Source organism: Lampris incognitus, chromosome 1, assembly GCF_029633865.1.
Source record: "Lampris incognitus isolate fLamInc1 chromosome 1, fLamInc1.hap2, whole genome shotgun sequence".
In the NCBI taxonomy this organism is placed as follows: Eukaryota; Metazoa; Chordata; class Actinopteri; order Lampriformes; family Lampridae; genus Lampris; species Lampris incognitus.
Genome location: NC_079211.1, coordinates 53615936 through 53638281, shown reverse-complemented (window position 1 = coordinate 53638281; position 22346 = coordinate 53615936). Strand labels below are relative to the sequence as shown.

At 45.8% G+C, this 22346-nt stretch overlaps 1 protein-coding gene across 4 annotated transcripts in view; it reads left to right on the top strand.

Moving 5' to 3' along the window:
- si:zfos-2326c3.2 (mitogen-activated protein kinase kinase kinase kinase 4) overlaps nt 1–22346 on the top strand; it is a 246232-nt gene that overhangs the window by 23892 nt on the left and 199994 nt on the right. For all 4 annotated transcript variants that reach the window (XM_056289366.1, XM_056289375.1, XM_056289358.1 and 1 more), the window contains exons 3-7: nt 1755–1811; nt 6026–6151; nt 13763–13873; nt 21137–21227; nt 21694–21824. In XM_056289366.1, coding sequence (XP_056145341.1) covers nt 1755–1811; nt 6026–6151; nt 13763–13873; nt 21137–21227; nt 21694–21824 — 516 coding nt within the window. The remainder of the gene's footprint in view (nt 1–1754; nt 1812–6025; nt 6152–13762; nt 13874–21136; nt 21228–21693; nt 21825–22346) is intronic.

Below are 22346 nucleotides of genomic sequence, written 5' to 3'. Positions count from 1 at the left end.
ATCTGGCCTGGCAACGCCTTGGGATCCCCCAGGAGGGGCTGGAGGGCGTTGCTTGGGAGAGGGATGTCTGGAGGGCCCTACTTAGCTTGCTGCCACCAGGACCCGACCCCAGAGAAGCGGCTGATGATGAATGAATGAATGAATGAATGAATGAATGGACTGACTTGGTGATAATTCTTAATGTTACTTACACGTTAGGCCACTTCACTGGTCCTATCACCTCTGCAGTCACTCCTATATATGCCTGTGTGTGTAATTTATCTGCTGTTCAGTGTCCTGCAGTGCACTACCCAATACACCACCATGCCCCCGCCTTCGTCCCTCTGTGTCTGTCTCCTACCACACAATAGTATTCACTGAGTATATATAGTGTTTTGTGCCCTCTAGTCGATTTCAAACACACACAATAGCAATAAACAATAACATAATGAAACGAAAGAACAAATATAATACATCTCCATACATGTCAAACAATGTCAAACCAAAAATGTTGTATAGTATACAGTATATTATTTGTTTACATACTATATATTACACACCATATTATATCATATTATCATTATATTATTATTACTATTGTAACGTACATGAATAAGTAGACATGTTAGCCCTCGGCTAATGGGTCGGACCCTTTAGTCGACTGGTTAACGTTGTCGCCCGCGGTGCAGGAAATCCGAGTTCGCGCCCTGGCTGTGACTGTCCGGCCGAGCTGCCCCTCGAATTCGCTACACTATCATATATATATATATATGTTATACTACATAATACTTGTTATAAATACACTGTATAGCACAATAACCCAAACTGAGCTGCAGACAAGTACTGACATTGACATTCTTCAGTCATGGAAAACACATCAGAGCCTTGTGCAGCCATCTTGAGGAAAAGCCTGTATCCTAGATTGTGATATAATGGGCAATAGAACAAGACGTGCATCTCATTTTCGAGCTTTCCCAGACCTTTATTCGTCACGGCCCACATGACTAGCGAGGCTCTGGTCTGGTATCTTCTCAGCCTCCTGGCTCATGAGTCCAGCTCAAGCTTTCAGTTTTCTGTTTGTTCATTTGGGGCTCCCCCTGTGTCCCTTCACCTTTCAGGTCCTCTCCACCCCTCTTGTCTCTTTCTCTCTAGCTGCACCTCCCTCCAGATGACAAGAAATCATGTGGAAAAAAGATCTGTGCTGCACTTCACATCATATTCAGCAGTAATAGTGACGTGTGTGTGCATGCATGTATGTGGGCTACTGCTTCCGGTGTCAGAAAATGGCGGCGTTAATTCACGTTTGCGGCCACCTCACCCAGTACTGTCCACACGGAGTCTTTGTACACATCTGCGTCTAAGTTTGTGTCCTCGTTTGATGGCTGGGAGAGCTGGTGCTGGATCAGCTGGGAGAGCTTGGTCTGCTGCGTCCTGTGGGCCCAGGGACCACGGCCCAGCCTGGAGCCGCGCCCGAAGAGGAAACACCGAGGCCGGTCTGACAGGACGCGGAAGCGGGGCAGGCTAAGCTAACTGCTAGCTCATGCAGACCGGCAGTCCCGACAGTCATCCTGGCTGGCGTTCGTTCTCCTGGACAATTATTTTTTTTGTGTAGTTTAGATGTGTGTGTTAGTTTGGCTATATGTGTTCTTGTAGTTTTTGGATGTTTTTTTGTATTTGTGTTGCGCTGCTGTGGGCTGGGGGACATGAAAAGACAAAGTGTTTGTGAGTCTAAGTGCTTCTTTTTAAACTCTGTGTCTCTCTGTGTGTCCCTCCAGGGTCGCCATGTCAAGACCGGCCAGCTGGCAGCCATTAAAGTCATGGAAGTCACAGAGGTGAGAAAACGCAACATCTATGTCCCTCCATGTGTCGGTCTACCTCTCTTCCTCCCATCCTATCTTTTCTCCTGCCTTTATGGCTGTAATGCAAAAACGGCCACAGGTGGTGGTTTGGGGCTTCCAGCCTGTAAGGTAGGACGTCCTCTACAGGAGGGACGAAAGGCAGGTGGCTTCTTATAAGAGCTCAAAATGATGCTTATACCCAGTTCAGTATATCTATCTGTCTATCTACCTATCGATCTGTCTGTCTGTCTGTCTATCTATCTGTCTGTCTGTCTGTCTGTCTGTCTATCTATCTATCTGTCTGTCTGTCTGTCTGTCTATCTATCTGGAGGATGGATGCGTCAAAAGGTAGAAGATAGATTTATAGAGTGTGTCTATATATATATATATATCAACACGGATACAGGAAAAAGGTGTTAATGCATGGCAGTACAGGCCTGTTGTGTGTGTGGCGCACTCATCAGCTGCTAATCTTTTATTCACAAAGAATCATACAGTTTACGTTGCCCAGCGTCACGCCCCTAATGTCGGTTGGACAGCAACCAATCGGATGAGGAAACATTCAAACTAGAACAACCAATGGGGTATGTAGCTACGATGCACAGCAACCAATGGTGGGGTAGAAAACATCACAACCAACGGGGTAAGGGACTGGGGCTTAAAGCACCGTTGAAATAGTCTACATTTAAAATATAACAAGGGGATTTATGTACATCCTATAGTGGGGTGGTGTTGGGGCACAGCTGGAAGGACAGGAAATTAACATATAAAAATACAACATCTAATAAATGTCACGTGTATCATCTAATGGGGGGGGGTAATAAAGATGTTTTACTTATAGTTACAAAGAAGATGTGTTCTCAGTGTCTACAGCTGGTGGCCAATTCGTTTCTATTATTCAAGGTGGACATATCAGGTCTGCAAATAATAATATATATAGATATTGATGTATATATAGGCGGCATGGTAGTGCAGTGGTTAGCGCGGTCGCCTCACAGTAATAAGGTCCTGGGTTCGAACCCCGGGGTAGTCCAACCTCGGGGGTCGTCCCGGGTTGTCATTTGCATGTTCTCCCCGTGTCTGCGTGGGTCTCCTCCGGGGGCTCCGGTTTCCTCCCACAGTCCAAAGACATATTTGAATCCCCGTGACTTAGCCCCTCCCCGGTTCAGGGATGGTCAGTCCCTCTTCACATAGATGGCCTCTGACTCCCCATTCAGACCAGCGTTCCTCCCTATCAGGGACGTGCACATCCGCATCCCTGGAAGGGGGGCCACATGCAAAGCCCCCATTCGGCCTTCATATTCAGGTGCGGAGCAGTGGTATCAGAACCGGTCTCAGGCTGATTTCTCAGCTATCTGTAACGTAACAAAACAAGCATATGGCTTCTGCACTGTTTATGTATGGGCTCTCGTGTGTTTGGGACGTGTGCTTCAACAGGAAATGCTTGGCTATTATCTCCCGCCACACACACACACTTCCACACACATGAGAAAGGCCCTCGCACTCAGCCTCTTTGTGTTTCTCACAGGGGTGAAAGTTCAAATCCTGCCTTGTACTTTCTTCTCTCATATCCACCGCGGGTTGAAGGGGCTCAGCGACGTAGAGGAGCGTTCTGTTGGCTCCTCATGTGATTACCCCTCCGCTCCTTCTCTTCCCCTGATCTTTTTTGCCTTCACCTCTATGCTCCTCGGTCCATCTTTGCTTTTTGTGCTCTCCTTCCTCTCTCTATCTCCGTAGTCCCCCCCCCCCAGTCCAAGCCTCCTAGACCCCATTAGGTTGTCTGCTCTCTGTCCCTTCCCTCACTCCTCTTGTTTGTCCTCCTCTCCTCCTCCTGCCCGGCAAGTCTTCAGGGGCTCAGCATCTTTGGGGGGAAGGCTACAGCAGTTTTCCTGATTTATAACTGGAAAGCAAATGTGTTGGACTCTTTTCTCCTCGTCTCTCCATCTTGTCCTCACATCTGTTCAACCCCCTGACCTCGACTGTATTGTTTAGATATGGAGGTGGTGGAAGTAGTTTCCAGAAAACACATGCAGGCTGTGTGAAAGGAAAGGCAGGGGGACGCCATGTTTGTCCCAGTTTGATTGGGTTTTGATTCAAAAGGCTGCAATTAACTCACCATCAGTTCTTGATGCAAACTGATGCGTCTCAATATTTGGCCTTTCTGTGAACCACTTTACATAAACCACAAATCTGTAACGCCTGTATCTGCAGGCTGTGTGTGTGATGGTCCAGAATAATGTATGTGAAACCTGTATCTGCAGGCTGTGTGTGTGATGGTACGGGATAATGTATGTGAAACCTGTATATGCAGGCTGTGTGTGTGATGGTACGGGATAATGTATGTAAAGCCTGTATTTGCAGGCTTTGTGTGTGATGGTACAGGATAATGTATGTAAAGCCTGTATTTGCAGGCTTTGTGTGTGATGGTACAGGATAATGTATGTGAAGCCTGTATCTGCAGGTTTTGTGTGTGGTGGTACAGGATAATGTATGTGAAGCCTGTATCTGCAGGCTTTGTGTGTGAGGGTACAGGATAATGTATGTGAAGCCTGTATCTGCAGGGTTTGTGTGATGGTACAGGATAATGTATGTGAAGTCTTTATCTGCAGGCTTTATGTGTAATGGTACAGGATAATGTATGTGAAGCCTGTATCTGCAGTCTTTATGTGTAATGGTACAGGATAATGTATGTAAAGCCTGTATCTGCAGGCTTTGTGTGTGATGGTACAGGATAATGCATGTAAAGCCTGTATCTGCAGACTTTATGTGTGATGGTACAGGATAATGTATGTAAAGCCTGTATCTGCAGTCTTTATGTGTGACGGTACAGGATAATGTATGTGAAGCCTGTATCTGCAGTCTTTATGTGTAATGGTACAGGATAATGTATGTGAAGCCTGTATCTGCAGGCTTTGTGTGATGGTACAGGATAATGTATGTGAAGCCTGTATCTGCAGGCTTTGTGTGATGGTACAGGATAATGTATGTGAAGCCTGTATCTGCAGTCTTTATGTGTGATGGTACAGGATAATGTATGTTCAGCATGATGAGGAGGCTTGGACTGAAAGACGAATTTTGAAGTATTACGCATGTAGGGGGTTAGGGATTTGGAGTTGGAGATCAATTAAGAAACAGCGTGGACGTCCGGGTAGCCGGTTTGAATCCCCGTGTTACCTGCGGCTTGGTCGGGCGTCCCTACAGACACAGTCGGCCGTGTCTAGGTGGGAAGCCGGAGGTGAGTATGTGTCCTGGTCGCTGTTGGTCGAAGCAGCTGGTGACTTCACATGTATGGGAGGAGACATGTGGTAGTCTGCAGCCCTCCCCAGATCGGCAGAGGGGGTGGAGCAGTGACCAGGATTGCTTGGAATAGTGAGGTAATTGGCCGGATACAACTGGGGGGGGGTATTTGGAGTTGGAAATCAATTAAAAAACAGTGTGGACGTCCGGGTAGCGTAGCGGTCTATTTCGTTGCCTACCAACATGGGGATCGCCTGTTCAAATCCACGTGTTACCTCTGACTTGATCGGGCGTCCCTACAGACACAATTGGCCGTATCTGCGGGTGGGAAGCCGGATGTGGGTATGTGTCCTTGTCGCTGCACTAGTGCCTCCTCTGGTCGGTCGAGGCGCCTGTTCGGGGAGGGGGAACAGGGGGGAATAGCGTGATCCTCCCACGCGCTACGTCCTCACTTGTCAGGTGAAAAGAAGCGGCTGGCGGAGTAGACGTGGTAGTCTGCAGCCCTCCCCGGATCGGCAGAGGGGGTGGAGCAGTGACCGGGACATCTTGGAAGAGTGGGGTAATTGGCCCGGTACAGTTGGCAATTGGGGAGGAAAAAGGGGGGGGGGTTCTCACAGTGGAAAAGTCATCACCTCTTATCATCTCCAACTCAACTATAACTACTTGATGTCTTTATGCATACTCCATAATCCAGGTAAGAAAGTCACGGACAGTTGAATCAGTTCATCTGGACACCACGGACACCACCAGCTCAACCCAAGGAGGTCGCTGAGATGATGATGAAACGTGTCTCTCATAAACGTGGTGTCCAGATGAACTGGTTCAACCTTCTGTGATAGAACTGCTTCGGGTGATCTTCTCTCTGTTTTGTTTTTCGTTTGGAGGAAGAGGAAGAGAAAGAGGGTACCACTGATGGTGTTCTGAACTCAGTCTCACGAGCTGTGTAACCTCTATCTTTCCTTTCCCTGTAGGAAGAAGAGGAGGAGATCAAGTTGGAGATAAACATGCTGAAGAGTTATTCCCACCACAGAAACGTTGCTACTTATTATGGAGCGTTCATCAAGAAGAGTCCTGCTGGTCAGGACCACCAGCTGTGGGTCAGAAGATTCATCCATCTATCTATCTATCTATCTATCTATCTATCTATCTATCTATCTATCTATCTATCTATCTATCTATCTATCATCCATCCATCCATCCATCCATCCATCCATCCATCCATCCATCCATCCATCCATCCATCCATCCATCCATCCATCCATCCATCCATCCATCCATCCATCCATCCATCCATCCATCCATCTATCCATCCATCCATCCATGACTGAACAACTCGTGAAATGTCTCCCACTGTCTAAAACATGGGCGGCATGGTGGCGCAGTGGTTAGCGCGGTCACCTCACAGCAACAAGGTCCTGGGTTAGTCCGACCTTGGGGGTCGTGCCGGGTTGTCCTCTGTGTGGAGTTTGCATGTTCTCCCCGTGTCTGTGTGGGTTTCCTCCGGGGGCTCGAGTTTCCTCCCACAGTCCAAAGACATGAAGGTCAGGTGACCCGGCCATACTAAATTGTCCCTAGGTGTGAATGTGTGTGTGTGGGCCCTGTGATGTACTGGTGGCCTGTCCAGGGTGTCTCCCCGCCTGCCGCCCAGTGACTGCTGGGATAGGCTCCAGCATCCCCGTGACCCTGAGTAGTCCATGGGTCAGACGATATTTCGGTACACTCAAGGTGGCAAAACTTACTTATAATTTTTGAAAGGATCCATGTCTGTAGATGATATTTTGGTATGATTACCATTCCTGAGTGACAGCTGTATCACAGTTATCAGCTCATGAAGTTAACCACCCGCTAAACTAAATTGCATTTTAGACGCTGGTGCACATCCTGGTTTAGCCTCATGGTCAGGACATTTTTCAATGTTCTATAATATTGTCTTTGGTATCATTTTAAAGGGGACCTTCTTAGCTTTCATTCAAGCCCTGTTGTGGATATTTCTCACAAATATAGAGGTCACTTGAGCTCTTCAACCCGTCAATAACACACATCTTTCTGCAATTTTCGCCTAAACTATATACTTTCTTTTAGCCCTGCGGCATCTAGGAATATCAGGGACACAAAACACAAAAACTGGAATACTCACAGGACTGTAAAGATTCAGGAAATGTATAATATACCCATACTATTTCATTGTGTGAGGTGATTGTGAGCCTTAAATGAGAACTAGACCAAAGCCAGTTAGGTCACAAACTGGTCTCTATACATTTGTTTAAATACACAATCAAAATACATGATAAAAAGGAATACCATAGTGAGGTAATGAACTATTTTAATATTTTAAACAACATTGACAGTTACATATACTTAGTCAATGATACATGTAATCCCATATCATTAGTGGGTATATGTAATGGTAATGGGTAGGGTAATGGGTATATGTGAATATGGTTACATTATTGTTATCAAGCTCTGGGTAACCAAGTCCAGAATCAACATCCTGTGCATCAATAGACTACTACCACAGTAATACCATCAGAATCATCACACTGTCATTCATCAAACTGCTCGTTTCTCTCATCATCTGACTCCCCAAGTTCAAAGTCCAGTTCTGGACCATCCTGCTGTTTTTGGTTACTGCAGGTCTGTAACCTGCACATGTCTGTGCATGGAAGTCCATTTGACAGGCACATGCAGCTTGGCATTTTGCATGAATGCACACACTTGCATGTTAGCATTTCCAAGACCACATCTGGTGCAGGTGGGGAGCGCATCCAGTAAATGGCCAGCTTGCCTTCATCGTCTGTCCATCCATACTCAGTAGGACTTGGCACCACAGGGTTAGCCTGCAGACAGCACTTCCATATTGCTGCCTGATAGTTGGCTCGTTGAACATGCATAAAGAGACAGTCTCTACATGGTGGCAGCTGGCTGGACTCAACCTCTCCCCTTTTGGTGCAGAAGAGCTGGTAACGCAGTTTGTTCACCTCAGCAGTGCTGCTATTAGCAACATACATCCGGCAGGTGAACTGCTCAATTTTCTGGAACAGCTCATCACTCACATTCCATGTCTGTCCCAGTTGACTAAAAGTCTCTTGGCAGGAAGTGTGCTTTCTCACTATCTTCAGGGCATTCAGCTTCCCTCGACCAGCGAATGCACTGACAGTGTCGCAGCCTGTGAAGGCATGTAAGCCAATTAGGCTGTCACAGATGCTGTCTCCAAGTGAACTTGCAAGTTTGGTGATGTCGACAAACCGTGTGCGGTTCTGAGTCCCACACTTGTGGTAGATGGGACAGGTGATGTCCTTCTGGAAGCCAAGACAAAGCACCATGACATCAGTGTCCTCAGCTGTGAGGATAACTGACTTTGAGCCCGCATTTGCTGCATGCAATGCATGCAGGAGCAGACGGGTGTCAGCTTCTTCATGTGTGGAGTGCAGTTCTGCTGCTTCCTCACACCCATCTTCTGTCAACTTGTAGCAGGTTTCCTCACAGGTCATGTACAACACCTTGCCATGCAGCATAGCTCTGTATCGTGGGAGTTTCCACTCTTCCACCAGAAACTTGATGAGACTGGTCTTGTTGGAGGAACTGCACAGAAATTTTCTCCACTGCTGGACGTGGTGTTCCCCTGCAAGATTCTTGTACTGGAGAGTGATGTCTCCACCCCGGCTCAGTCGTTCAGCATCTTTGATCGAAGTCTGGTGATAGACATCAAAAACAACATCAATCCTCCCACTCTGTGCTCCCTCATGGAGGACCTGGGTCAAGGCTGACTCTGCCACCTGTGCAAAGGTTTTGTTGTTGCCATTCATTTTTTGGACCAGGCTCATCCCATCAATGATGGAAGTAGATGGGATTGGGATGTCTTCTGCAGGATATACATTCTTTTCAAGCTCTCTGGCAAGTGCAGCCTTGTTTGTTTTTCGTAAGGACCCATCAGCATTTGCCAGTGCCCATGGTAGTGGGCCCAATGGGTAGGCAAGGACATCCTTCAGATTCACCTTCCTGCTTTCAGCCACCAGGATCATGTGACTGAAAAGGTTTCTATCTGCCTTCAGAACCACATCCTGTGCTTTCTTTCCATGAGCTTGTTTTGTGCTGACATTGGAGAATGTTTTCAGACTTTGCTTGGTCATCTTGTCGTGGAATTTCACAGGTGGTGGGTCTGCATCTAACCTTGTTTGCTGGAATGCTTGGTAGGCCTCTTCTCCTTTCTCAAGAGCTCTCAAGAGATCTATGGTCACATCAGGTGGAGCCATGTTGCCAGTGGAGAGGCTAACCAAATCAATCTCATCAGGGGACATAGGATTGAGCCAGTTATTCTCCATAAGGTCCATGACAGACTGGACATCTGCTTCATCTGTCTTGATCCTTGGACTCTGTAGATTCAAGCCGAATCCCTTTGTCTCTCCAGCTGTTTGGGTGTCTTTGTTCACCGTTTCTTCTATAGCTTGGTCAACAGGGATTCGGCCAAAGGGATTGGTGGAGCCCAGTTGGACTGAGAAGCCTCCTTCCATGAATTCTGTGTACACATCTGGGTGTGTGATGGGCAGCTCAGACATCTGGGCGTAGTAGTAGGGGAGGTAGCGTGCATAATTCATCCTGTCATAAGCAACGCACCATGGGATCATTGCTCGAATGCTAGCCAAGTGTAGCATCCAGTCTCCCTCTCTGGATGCTCGGATGAGCCCCAACAAGATTTCAACCATGTCCAAATAGGACATCCAGAAGTTCGAGAGGCTGCCGTTTCCACCTCTAAGGAACTCACGGTAGACTTCAAATAGATCCATGATGCGTGTACAAGAGCTGTTCTCGAGGACCTCCTTCAAAGCATGTTGTGAGACTTCTTTCCCAAGGCTGTCAATGGTCTTCAGTGTCTCATTCAGGTGAACCATGTCATTCCTGTGAGTTTCTTCCAACCAGGACAGGAAACCATTCAAGGTCAGTCGCATGAGAGCCTCATACAGGAGCTTGTGTAGTCGCACTGCCCTGTTGTACTTGCGGCCATCCATAACACCAGCAATTGAGCCTTCTGCAATCATGCCAGACTCAATGCAGAGGTCTTTGAGTCCAGCATCTTGGAAACGCTTTCCTATTATTGCCAGCAGTGTGCAGATGGTGTGGAATACCCCAAGCCTAACGATGATATCATGGAACTTGTCATGGTGTTTCCATGTGATCTCGACAGCCTTCGCATACAGGGCTTGGTCAAAGACACAGACAATCTTCCTCAGGCCTAAGCACTGCATGATGCTCAGTGACTGGTTAAGCACCTCGTTGACAGTAGACATTTGTGTCGCTGGAGCATTGATGGTAGGCAGATAGCCTATATTGTCGGGGATGACCGTCATCTCTCCTCGAGTCAGGATGTTGAAGCCTGTCCAGCTGCTGACTGACTGTTCTTCTTGTTGTGACATGCGTGCTAGGACCCAAAGAAGGTTTTTCTCTCTGGCAAGCTTAGTATTGGCTGCAGTATCGGCATCTGACTTTTTGCTTTGTGGTGGCCCTACCCGTTGTCCAGCATTGTAAGTTGGTAACATTGGTAGGGGTCCATCAATGCTTCTCTTCTTTGTTTTGGGAACAGTGGGCATGGGTTGGACAGGAAGTGGGTTGACTGGCTTTGCTTGCACAGCAATCCCATCGACTCTGTGAGATGTTCCCTCACCACTGACAGTTTCTTCAAGACGGTCGATATTGTCCCAGGCTAAAGTTGTGAATATGCCAGGATGGATGTTAGCTGGAAGGGCAATGCCACTCCCTGTTAATGAGAGTTTCTGGAGACACAGGGCAGTGTTGATCTCTTCCATCTGTGAATAGGACACACTGTGACCAAGTCGGTTGAGGATGTTTATCAACTCTACATTTCCTGTCAACGATTTGACACTGAATGGCAGAACAATGTGCTTGGAAGGCTTGGTATTTCCACATGTCACTGCATATACTATGTCATGGCCAAATGACTGCAGAAGGCACTGCACTCTCTGGGATGCATGATCAGGATCATTTGAGCCTGTGAGTAGAGAGTACAGGAAGATAATGAGCGACTCTGGAATGGTAGGACATTCTGCTTCTGGTTTGACTTCAGGCGGCCAGGTTTGAGGAACATCTTGACTTTTAATGTCTGCTCTCAATTTGATGGCTGCTTTGGCTATAACATCTTGTGCACTGACACTTTTCAGGGTCTGCAGCTCCCTTTTGAGAGACTGATTTTCTTTGGCAAGTTCCCTCATGGACAAGTTATCGGGATAGAGGAGGAATTTTCCTTTCTCATCAGGGAATATCTGCAAGGCTCCAGCAAACTCACTCTCCAGGTTTCGCCTTATGTGCTTCTTGGTTGATTCCTTGACTTGGGCAATGCCTTGGGAGTTCATTGAAGCTACCAGTCTAGAAGAGAGATCAGTCATTGTCATCACTTGAGGATTGCCAAAAAGCTCCATCCTGATGAAGAGGAACAGCTCATTGTATGCCTTATTCACAGCAGCTTCATACTGGGCTGCAGCATCATCATCTTCATTGCTGGCAACCTCTCCTTTGGAAACCTCTTCTTTGGTGTAAAGTCTATAGCATGACCTGTGGTAGTGCCCTTCAGCTGCTACAAGGTCTCTACTCACAATGGCAAGGATTCTGCTGTCCCTTTTCTTTGTGGCTGCACTCCTGATCTTTGCATTAGCTCGCAGTTCTCGACACTGCACCAGTACTTCTCTCGTATTCTGTCTCTTGGAATATTTGCTGTTTTTCTGACAAAATATGCACTCTGCATCATAAGTCCTAGATGTACTTGGAGCATGTCGAGCTACTCTCTTAGATTGTTTCTCTTCAGCAGAGACACAACTTTTCTTTTCTTTTGCAAGGAGGCCATCAAGAATTTGCTTCATAGTGAAGATACTGCGACACTTTCTGTGGTAGTAGATTGCTGGAATCTGTCCCTCAGGAATGTATTTTGCCAGTTTCAAAATTGGTGCATGATTTCGTATCTGAGCTGCCCTGAGCAGAGTTCTCCATGAGTCGACACTTTGTAGTGAAACCAGCTTATCTGTATCATCAGAACAGTGGATAATGCACTCCACCCGTGGGCGCTTTGGTATTGGGTAAAAACTTGCTTGTTCACCAGTGGCCATATTCAGTCAGTTTTCACCTGCCACATACAAACAAATACATGTAACTTAGGTGTATGAACACTACTAAAACAAAGTTTACTTTGCTTCACCAGCGTCATATTACCATTATTTATCTTACATAGCCACAAATAGATACATTACCTAGTTGCTATGCAACAGCTGTATTTTGTCCACATGAGGCCGCTAAAATCAACACAAGATGAAAGTTCCTCGTTACATTAAAAGAACATGCTAACACAATGGGAAATTAGCTTACAATCTTCTCCAGAGTGAGACAAGAAGATAGATACCAGTTTCCTCTATATGTGTTTAGTAGAAAGCTATCTGGCTGCACGTTAGCGTAGCTTAGCACAATGAATGGAAGTACACAGTACTGGTTATCCTTGGTTGTTGGCCAACTAAGAACTGTCCCAGAGTTTAAGCTAGGCTAATCAGTACCAGGGGTGTTGAAATGCTATATTTGTAAAAATCTGGGCAAATACACAATCGTGAGAGGCACAGAAACAGGTTTCCTGAAAGAAAAATGAAATAGCTGCTCATTTGGAAAGGTTATCATGTATTATTTTACTTCTGTTAGTGTACCAAATAAAATGGCACCAGTGAAGTTGTGTCACCTTGGGTGATGTCGATATCTGGGCTGACCCATGGACTAACTGGCTTTGGTCTAGTTAGTTTCTTAGTAATAATGCCCTTCTAATTTAAGGTTCACAATCACCTCACACAATGAAATAGTATGGGTATATTATACATTTCCTGAATCTTTACAGTCCTGTGAGTATTCCAGTTTTTGTGTTTTGTGTCCCTGATATTCCTAGATGCCACAGGGCTAAAAGAAAGTATATAGTTTAGGCGAACATTGCAGAAAGATGTGTGTTATTGACGGGTTGAAGAGCTCAAGTGACCTCTATATTTGTGAGAAATATCCAAAACAGGGCTTGAATGAAAGCTAAGAAGGTCCCCTTTAAAATGATACCAAAGACAATATTATAGAACATTGAAAAATGTCCTGACCATGAGGCTAAACCAGGATGTGCACCAGCGTCTAAAATGCAATTTAGTTTAGCGGGTGGTTAACTTCATGAGCTGATAACTGTGATACAGCTGCCACTCAGGAATGGTTATCATACCAAAATATCATCTACAGACATGGATCCTTTCAAAAATTATAAGTAAGTTTTGCCACCTTGAGTGTACCGAAATAGGAAATTTTGGGCTCTGGCCCATGGACTAGAGAGCAGGATAAGCGGTTTGGATAATGGATGGATGGATGATGGACGGATGATGGATGGATGCCTTGAGTCATAATAGAGTACCTTGTCCTTATGTGTGTCCAGGAAAGGTGATGTGATAGAACGTGTACACAACGTTAACCAATATAAATCAGTTTTTGATGATAAATTGTACAATAGTACACAACCACACATCCCCTCTCTTGGCAAATCACTCTTCTTCTTTTATTGTTTTGTTTGAAGTACCGGAATGTACCGGAATATCTGTCTTACCTGTCTATCTGTGTCCGTGTGCTTGTCTATCTGTGTTTCCTTGCGTTTGTCCCTTGTCTGTCTTTGTGTCTGCTCCCTCTCTCCACCCGTCCAGCTGGTGATGGAGTACTGTGGAGCTGGCTCAGTGACGGACTTGGTGAAGAAGACCAAAGGAAACTGTCTGAAGGAGGACTGGATCGCTTACATCTGCAGGGAGGTGCTCAGGGTGAGTTGTGAAGACGCTCAGCTGAGCGCACATCCACACTCCACTTCCACGAGCACACATTACACACACACACTACACACACACTCCACACACCTGTTTTGTTTTACTTTGTTAAGGGTATTACACCCTTTCCCTGTGTAAATGTAGAGGCTATACTTTGCAAGTACTTCGTAACTTTAGACAAAATGGGTGAATGTTACATGCAGTAAAAGTTGTTTAATGATGACACACGTTTGAATCATAAACATCACATTACAAAACTCCTCAACATAAGCACTTTACCGTTTTATGTAAACCTTTATTTGCCCAGGGTAGTAAGCTGAGCATGTGTGCTCTCCTCAGTTGTACCCAGCCAGTTACCCCACTCTTCCGAGCCGTCCCGGTCGCTGCTCCACCCCCTCTGCCGATCTGGGGAGGGCTGCAGACTAACACATGCCCCCCCCCGAACAGGCGCCCCCCCGAACAGGCGCCCCCTGACCGACCAGAGGAGGCGCTAGTGCAGCGACCCGGACACATACCCACATCCAGCTTCCCACCCGCAGACACGCCCAACTGTGTCTGTACGGACGCCCGACCAAGCCGGAGACAACGCTGGGATTTGAACCGGAGAGCCTCGTGTTGGTAGGCACTGGAACAGACCGCTACACTACCCGGATGCCCCTCATAGTATGTGCTCTTTGTCAGCTACGCCCTGCTGCACATTCACAGCTGGGAGCTGCCCAGCACAGCTCCCTCAGCACCACGGCGCATCAGCCGGGGTGCTGAAGGAAGGAGAGCGCCATTCATTCACCCTGCACACTCACATTTTCCTGCTGGTCCGTGGATCGAACCAGCGCCCTACCGGTCACAAGCCCGCTTCTATTACCTTTAGGCCACGGCTACAGAAACTGCTGTGATACTGAGTCCCAACAAAGTGGAGTTACGCTTGGAGGGTTACAGTTAACAAGTCAGTCTGCTGTCTCCCAGCATGCACCAGTCAGTGATCCTGCATCACGCATCGTAAGAGGAGCAGAATGAGGATTGAGGTCACGATATCTTGAACTCACGTCACTCAGGAAGTTGTGTTAAGCATGGATCCAATTTTCCAGCCGTGAATGTGAAGGTAGTTTGGCCAGTCCATTTAAATGTTCCAGAAGCTGGGCCCTGGTCCTGTTCAGTAATCCCTCCTGACAGACTCTCTCAGCCCACATGTAAGCAGACACACGTGTTTATGTTGCCAGAGGAAAAGGAACTTTCTAGTGTTTTGTGCCGTCTGTCTCCAGCCAGCTGTCTGCTCCCACACATGCACACACACATCACTCACCCAGCTCTCACCCAGCGGTCTCTGACAGGTTCCCCTGCTGGACGCAGCTCCTTGTCTGGTTGTGTAGACTAGATAACACAACCAGAACCAGACCTGGTTTAAGCAGCCCTGGTTTTCTTCCAGCCCTGGTTTAGCCAGCCCTTGTTTAAGCAGCCCTGGTTTTCTTCCAGCCTTGGTTTAGCCTGCCCTGGTTCAAGCAGCCCTGGTTTAAGCAGCCCTGGTTTGAGCAGCCCTGGTTTTCTTCCAGCCTTGGTTTAAGCAGCCCTGGTTTTCTTCGAGCCCTGGTTTAAGCAGCCCCGGTTTTCTTCCAGCCCTGGTTTAAGCAGCCCTGGTTTAAGCAGCCCTGGTTTTCTTCCAGCCCTGGTTTAAGCAGCCCTGGTTTTCTTCGAGCCCTGGTTTAAGCAGCCCTGGTTTTATTCCAGCCCTGCTGTCCAACACTTGCTTGTTTTGTAGCTTCTTAGAGAAGTGCTGGTTCTTCAGGCTGCTTCTGCCACGTGACTACTGAATTCTTGTTCCCTGTGGAAATATCTTCCACCCTCACCAACCTGTACTGTGGGTGCTGAACTAGCAGATAGAAGCAGTGAAGAGGGGGTGTTGGTGGACGTACACCTGCACTTACACAAAAAAAGCAGGTGCTCCTTTTGAATAAATGCGACTGGCATTTCACTCCTACCTAAAACGACCGCAGGCGGTCAAAATGACGGCCGGTTTCTAGCCTCTATATTGTGTCAAGATAAATACCCAGTTGAGATATTAATGCATTACATATGTTGGTATGTCGACCGACCCGACCCTGTTAGTATGTCTGTTAGGAAACGACTGACACCAAAATTAACATTTTAACAACTTTAATACTGTAGCAAATTCTGGGGGCAGCCAGTAACCGCCGCAGCTGGGACGTGAACCCAGCTCTCCCACACCATGGGCGACAACGTTAACCAGTCGACTAAAGGGTCTGACCTGTTAGCCAAGGGCTAGCGAGTGTAGTCATCCATGGTCATTACAACAGCAGCGCCTTGGTGGGTAGCGTAGCAGTCTATTCTGTTGCCTTCCAATACGGGAATCGCCAGATTGAATCCGCGTGTTACCTCTGACCTGGTCGTGCGTCCCTACAGACACAATTGGCTGTGTCTGCGGGTGGGAAGCCGGATGTGGGTATGTGTGGTGGCCGCTGCACTGATGCCTCCTCTGGTCGGTCGGGGCGCCTGTTCAGGGAGGAGGGGGAACTGGGGGGGATAGCGTGATCCCCCCACACGCTATGTCCCCCGGTGAAACTCCTCAGCGTCAGGTGAAAAGAAGCGGCTGGTGACTCCACATGTATCAGAGGAGGCATGTGGTAGTCTGCAGCCCTCCCCAGATCGGCAGAGGGGGTGGAGCAGAGACCGGGACGGCTCAGAGAGCGGGGCGATTGGCCAGGTACAATTGGGGAGAAAAAATGGGGGGGGGTCAAGTTTAGAGTATTTTTCTGCACTGGAGGGCGCTAGTGTGTTTCTGGGACACAGCAATGGGCGCCGTGAAGGAAATGACGTGACTAACATACATCATAAACACTGACATGACGCACAAATTACAAGCAGTCTTTTTGGCAGCTCATGGTCGTTTTAGGTAGATCTGATCATAACTTTTGTTTTATGCATTTAATGCAAATAAATGCGATTTCAGGAGCGTTCGGGGAGCGGCAGGTCTGTATCTTCTTTTTCCCCACAGAATTATTCAACTTTGAAAATGCAAAACCGTCAAAATGGCGGCCTTGGTCGCTCTCTTTAAGTACCTGTGTCAGGGTGGCGAGGCCAATCTGTCAGTGACAAGTTGCCACGTTGGTTGTGTTCCTGTCTGTCATCACATCATCTCCTCACACATGCTGGTGGAGTAAAGCTGCAGTGAAACCCTGGTGTGTGTGTGTGTGTGTGTGTGTGTGTGTGTGTGTGTGTGTGTTTGTGTGTGTGTGTGAGAGAGAGAGATGTTGTGGTTAGAATTACCAAGAGATCACGAGGTCCTGAGAAAGCCTCCGTTATGTTTCCACTGCTGAGGCTGATTTACGGCCATGCTAACAAACCCACACTTACAAAACAAACACTATAGTTTTATTATAGAAAATAACTTTGAAATACCACAAAAAACTATCAAAATTTACTATAGTATTTCTATGGTTTTTTGGGATGCACTATAGAAAATTACTATATTAATACTTTGGAGTTAGCTATGGTGATTATTTGGTTATACCATAGTGTTTATATAGTATTGCTATATAGTGTTCCCTATAGTATTTCTATGGCAACTATAGTATAACTATAGTTGTACTGTAGTTTTATATAGTATTGCTATATCTTTAGTATTCCACTATATGAAATAACTATAGTAATACTATACAGCTAGCTGTACTGATATTAGTGAATTTATAACTAATTAGCTATAATATTTGTATAGTCAGCCCTATAGTCAATATGGTGTCACACAAATGAAAGCATAGTGTCAGTGTGACCAGAGTTTGTCCTTACTCCCCACTCTGGGTTACACTAGAATGCAGAGAAGTTTCAATGCAAGATTACACATTACATAAAACACATTAACACAAAGAAAAATGAAAAACAAACTACATTTTAATCTATTTATTAATCAATTTACCTTTTGAGGTATTTACTCTCATTGTTCAGTTTCATTCTCATGACTGCCAAAATTTCCTTGAAGGTGAAGTCAGGGTGCTGCTCCTGCACACACTCTTTTGGGGACAGAACAAAAAACTTATTAGAATTTAGCAAAACACAACACCAGAAATAACTACTGGTGGACTAGGAACTCATGACAACACCGGTGTTACTGGTTACACAGTAGCCTACGTTTTTTTTTCTGTAGGTCGTGTAGGAGTCGTAGGACGCTGGCTAACGTTAGCTAGCTAATTGATAGAATAGTTAGGTAGCTAGATAACCCAATGGATGACGGATGCTAGCCTTGCTTAGCCCACACAAGACTTTCTAACTGGCTAGCTAACGTTTCTAGCTAGCTACCTAGAATGTTTATGTAAATTGATTAATAAATAGAATAGATGGCTAACGTTAGCTAGAGTAGTTATCTAGCTAGCTCGTTGGAATATCTTGTGAAGGCTAACCAAGGCTGGCGTCCGTCATCCGGTGGGCAAGTAACGTAATGTACTCGGTGTATGCCCAACCACCGTGTAACACAGATAACCACGGCAACCCTAACGTTGGTCAAGCTGCAGTTTACCCTCACTGATTAGCTAGCTAACGTTACCTTATTACAGCTGAACAGAAAAGAGATGAGTAACTCTCAGACTCATTTTCAAGAGGTGGGTAAACTACTTGGGGATTTACCTTACTCTCTATCAACAACTGAAGGGGTTTTAACACAAAATCAACAGGCCAAGACAAGCAAGTTTTATCGTAATTTAGCTAACGCTGGCTACTTTGAGCTTACCATTGAAAGCGACGATTCCCCTTACTTCGCCATTTCACTATGTGTTCATGGTCTTCTGCTTCACCATTAGGATCAAGGTCCTCAATCCACTCCGCGGGGATTACCTCATACATGTCTTCTTGGAAAAAGTAGGCTAGCGCAAACGTCTTCCCTTCGAGAGAGAAACAAAGCCATTTCTGGGACACAGTACAGAACATGCCTTGTACATTGGCGCAATCACTTCTCTTGTCTAGTAGATCACAGATACGTAAGATTAACACAGTGTTGCCACCTACAGGTCAACTCTCACACATCTCCCTTAACATAACAAATGAAAGTGATTCCATCCATCCATTTTCCGAACTACTTATCCTGCTCTCAGGGTTGCGGGGATGCTGGAGCCTATCCCAGCAGTCATTGGGCGACAGGCGAGGAGACAACCTGGACAGGCCTCCAGACTGTCACACAGGGCCGACATACACACACACACACACACACACACACACACACACACACACACACACACACACACATTCATACCTAGGGACAATTTAGTATGGACGATTCACCTGACCTACATGTCTTTGGACTGTGGGAGGAAACCGGAGCACCCGGAGGAAACCCACATAGACACGGGGACAACATGCAAACTCCACACAGAGGACGACCCGGGGTGACCCCCAAGGTTGGACTACCCCGGGGCTCGAACCCAGGACCTTCTTACTGTGAGGCGACCACGCTAACCACTGCGCCACTGTGCCGTCCCTGTGCTAACCACTGCGCCACCGTGCCGCCCATGAAAGTCCTTCTCTCAAAGATATATATAATGTTTGTGACATTACATTGGCCTACACTGAGTTTCTGCACGACCCGGTTGTGAGTGTACCATCAAAATGATTTTGAAGCTGTTATTTTAAGGTCAAAAAAGCTGCAGTGCCACTTCACTCCTAACCGAGGTTGCGGTAAAAAGTTAGGCCACGCTAAAATATCACCATAAATATTTTACTATAGAAACGCCAAAGAACACTTTAGTAATACTACTGTAAGTTCATCATAGTATTACTAGAGGAATGTTCTATAGTGTGTTCGAAAAACAACTGCAGAAACACTATAATATACTATATTAAATTAATACTATTTAAAATAATAGGGATACTACAGAAGCACCAAAGAAAACACTAGTTTCCTTTACAAACATTACTATTGAAATATTGTAGGGTTACTATAGCTGATAGAATAGCACTACAGCAAAACTATGGTAACACCATAATATAGACCACTACACACTTACTACAGGACACTATACAAGTCTTATAGTATACTGTAGTAATATTATAGTTCATTTTTGTATGTGCATAAGTGGAGACACACACAGACCCGATCATCAACTCACACCCACATGTACAGCAACACACACTCCAACAGAACCACATGTCTCCGTTTACACTTCCCCAACATACACCAACAAACACGCCGCAGGACATGACTGTACACACACACACACACACACACACACACACACACACACAGACAATACAGTCTCTCTTAGTTGTGTACACACACACACACACTCACACACACACACACTGTTTGTGACGCTGACACTTATAGTTTGAACTCGGGCCAGCGATGTGTGTCCCTGAGGAACACCTCATTGTGTATCATGTCCTACACCTTTTAAATGGGTCAACATGCAGAGCTGCAGACTTGACACACACTGCCCCCTGTTGTCTCCTTATTGTTTCAACCACACACACACACACGCATGCACCACACACACACACACACACACACACACACACACACACACACACACACACACACACAGACTGTATCACTGTCACATAGTCACACACACACACACAGGTTAGCAGGGTGAAGCCATTGTGTCAAATTGGACCCACTTCCTGTGTTGATTTAGCCTCCTTTGAAGAAGCGTGACTTGAAAAACGCACACTCACAAATACACACATACATGGCCATGCATATACATAAATACACACATAGATGGCCATGCCCATACACAAATACACACATATATGGCCATGCACATACACAAATACACACATAGATGGCCATGCCCATACACAAATACACACATACATGGTCGTGCACATACACAGACTGACATAAACACACAAATTCTTACTCCGCCACTGATTGGCAGCTGCAGTGTGGGTCCCCCGTGTTGCAGTGGAATATTCTGTGGTGTAGATCAAACAAAGTCTTTTTTAAATGATGGCCACACAACTTAGTTTATTTTATTTTATTTTGGCTGATTAAACATAAAACATTCAACACGATTTTTATTTTTCCAACCAGTTCTGTCCCAGTGCACAGACACACAACCAGGAACATGGAAGATAGCATCACTGTGTTCAACACTCTGAAAACAAGTCAACACAACAGCGTTTGTGTTGCAATGAAGGCTCTACTGTCACATTTCTAGCAGGAGTGGTCATGTGATGCTGTGTGTGTTGGTCTTCCAGGGTCTGTGTAAAATTTCTAGCAGGAGTAGTCATGTGATGCTGTGTGTGTTGGTCTTCCAGGGTCTTTCCCATCTCCACTCTCATCATGTGATACACAGAGACATTAAAGGACAAAACGTTCTGCTCACTGAGAATGCAGAAGTCAAGCTTGGTATGTTGCAGGCATAAACACACACACACACACACACGATGCACTAAAATATCCATTGTAGAACGGCAGCATGTAGTCCACATATCAACATGTAGTCCACATATCAACATGTTGTCCACATAACAGCATGTAGTCCACATATCAACATGTAGTCCACATATCAACATGTAGTCCACATATCAGCATGTAGTCCACACATCAGCATGCAGTCCACATATCAGCATGTAGTCCACATATCAACATGTAGTCCACATATCAGCATGTAGTCCACATATCAACATGCAGTCCACATATCAGCATGCAGTCCACATATCAACATGCAGTCCACATATCAGCATGTAGTCCACATATCAGCATATAGTCCACATATCAACATGCAGTCCACATACCAGCATGTAGTCCACATATCAGCATGTAGTCCACATACCAGCATGTAGTCCACATATCAACATGGTTTGTGTTCCAGTTGATTTCGGCGTGTCGGCCCAGCTGGACAAGACAATTGGTCGGAGGAACACCTTCATCGGGACACCCTACTGGATGGCACCAGAAGTCATCGCCTGTGACGAGAACCCTGAAGCCACATACGACTACAGGGTACGTTGTAACAAATCAATTACATTCTCCAACCGGATCTAATTACCCATTTCATAATTATCCTTTTAGTGGGGCATTATGATGAATACAGGACACCAGTAACAATCAGTGGAACAACAGACATGTGTTTGAAAGTGGCCGGGTAAAACTCTCCTGTTACCATACTGTACCATGATGCAGCTCTATTAGATGGAGATACATTAGATGGAGATACATTAGATGGAGATTCTATATTAGATGGAGATATATTAAATGGAAATATATTAGATGGAAATATGGAGATATATTAGATGGAGATGTATTAGATGGAGATATGGAGATATGGCGATATATTAGACAGAGCTATATTAGATGGATATATGGAGATACATTAGATGGAGATACTATATTAGATGGAAATACATTAGATGGAGATATGGAGATACATATTAGATGGAGATATATTAGATGGAGATACTATATTAGATGGAGATACATTAGATGGAGATATATAAGATGGAGATATATTAGATGGAGATACAT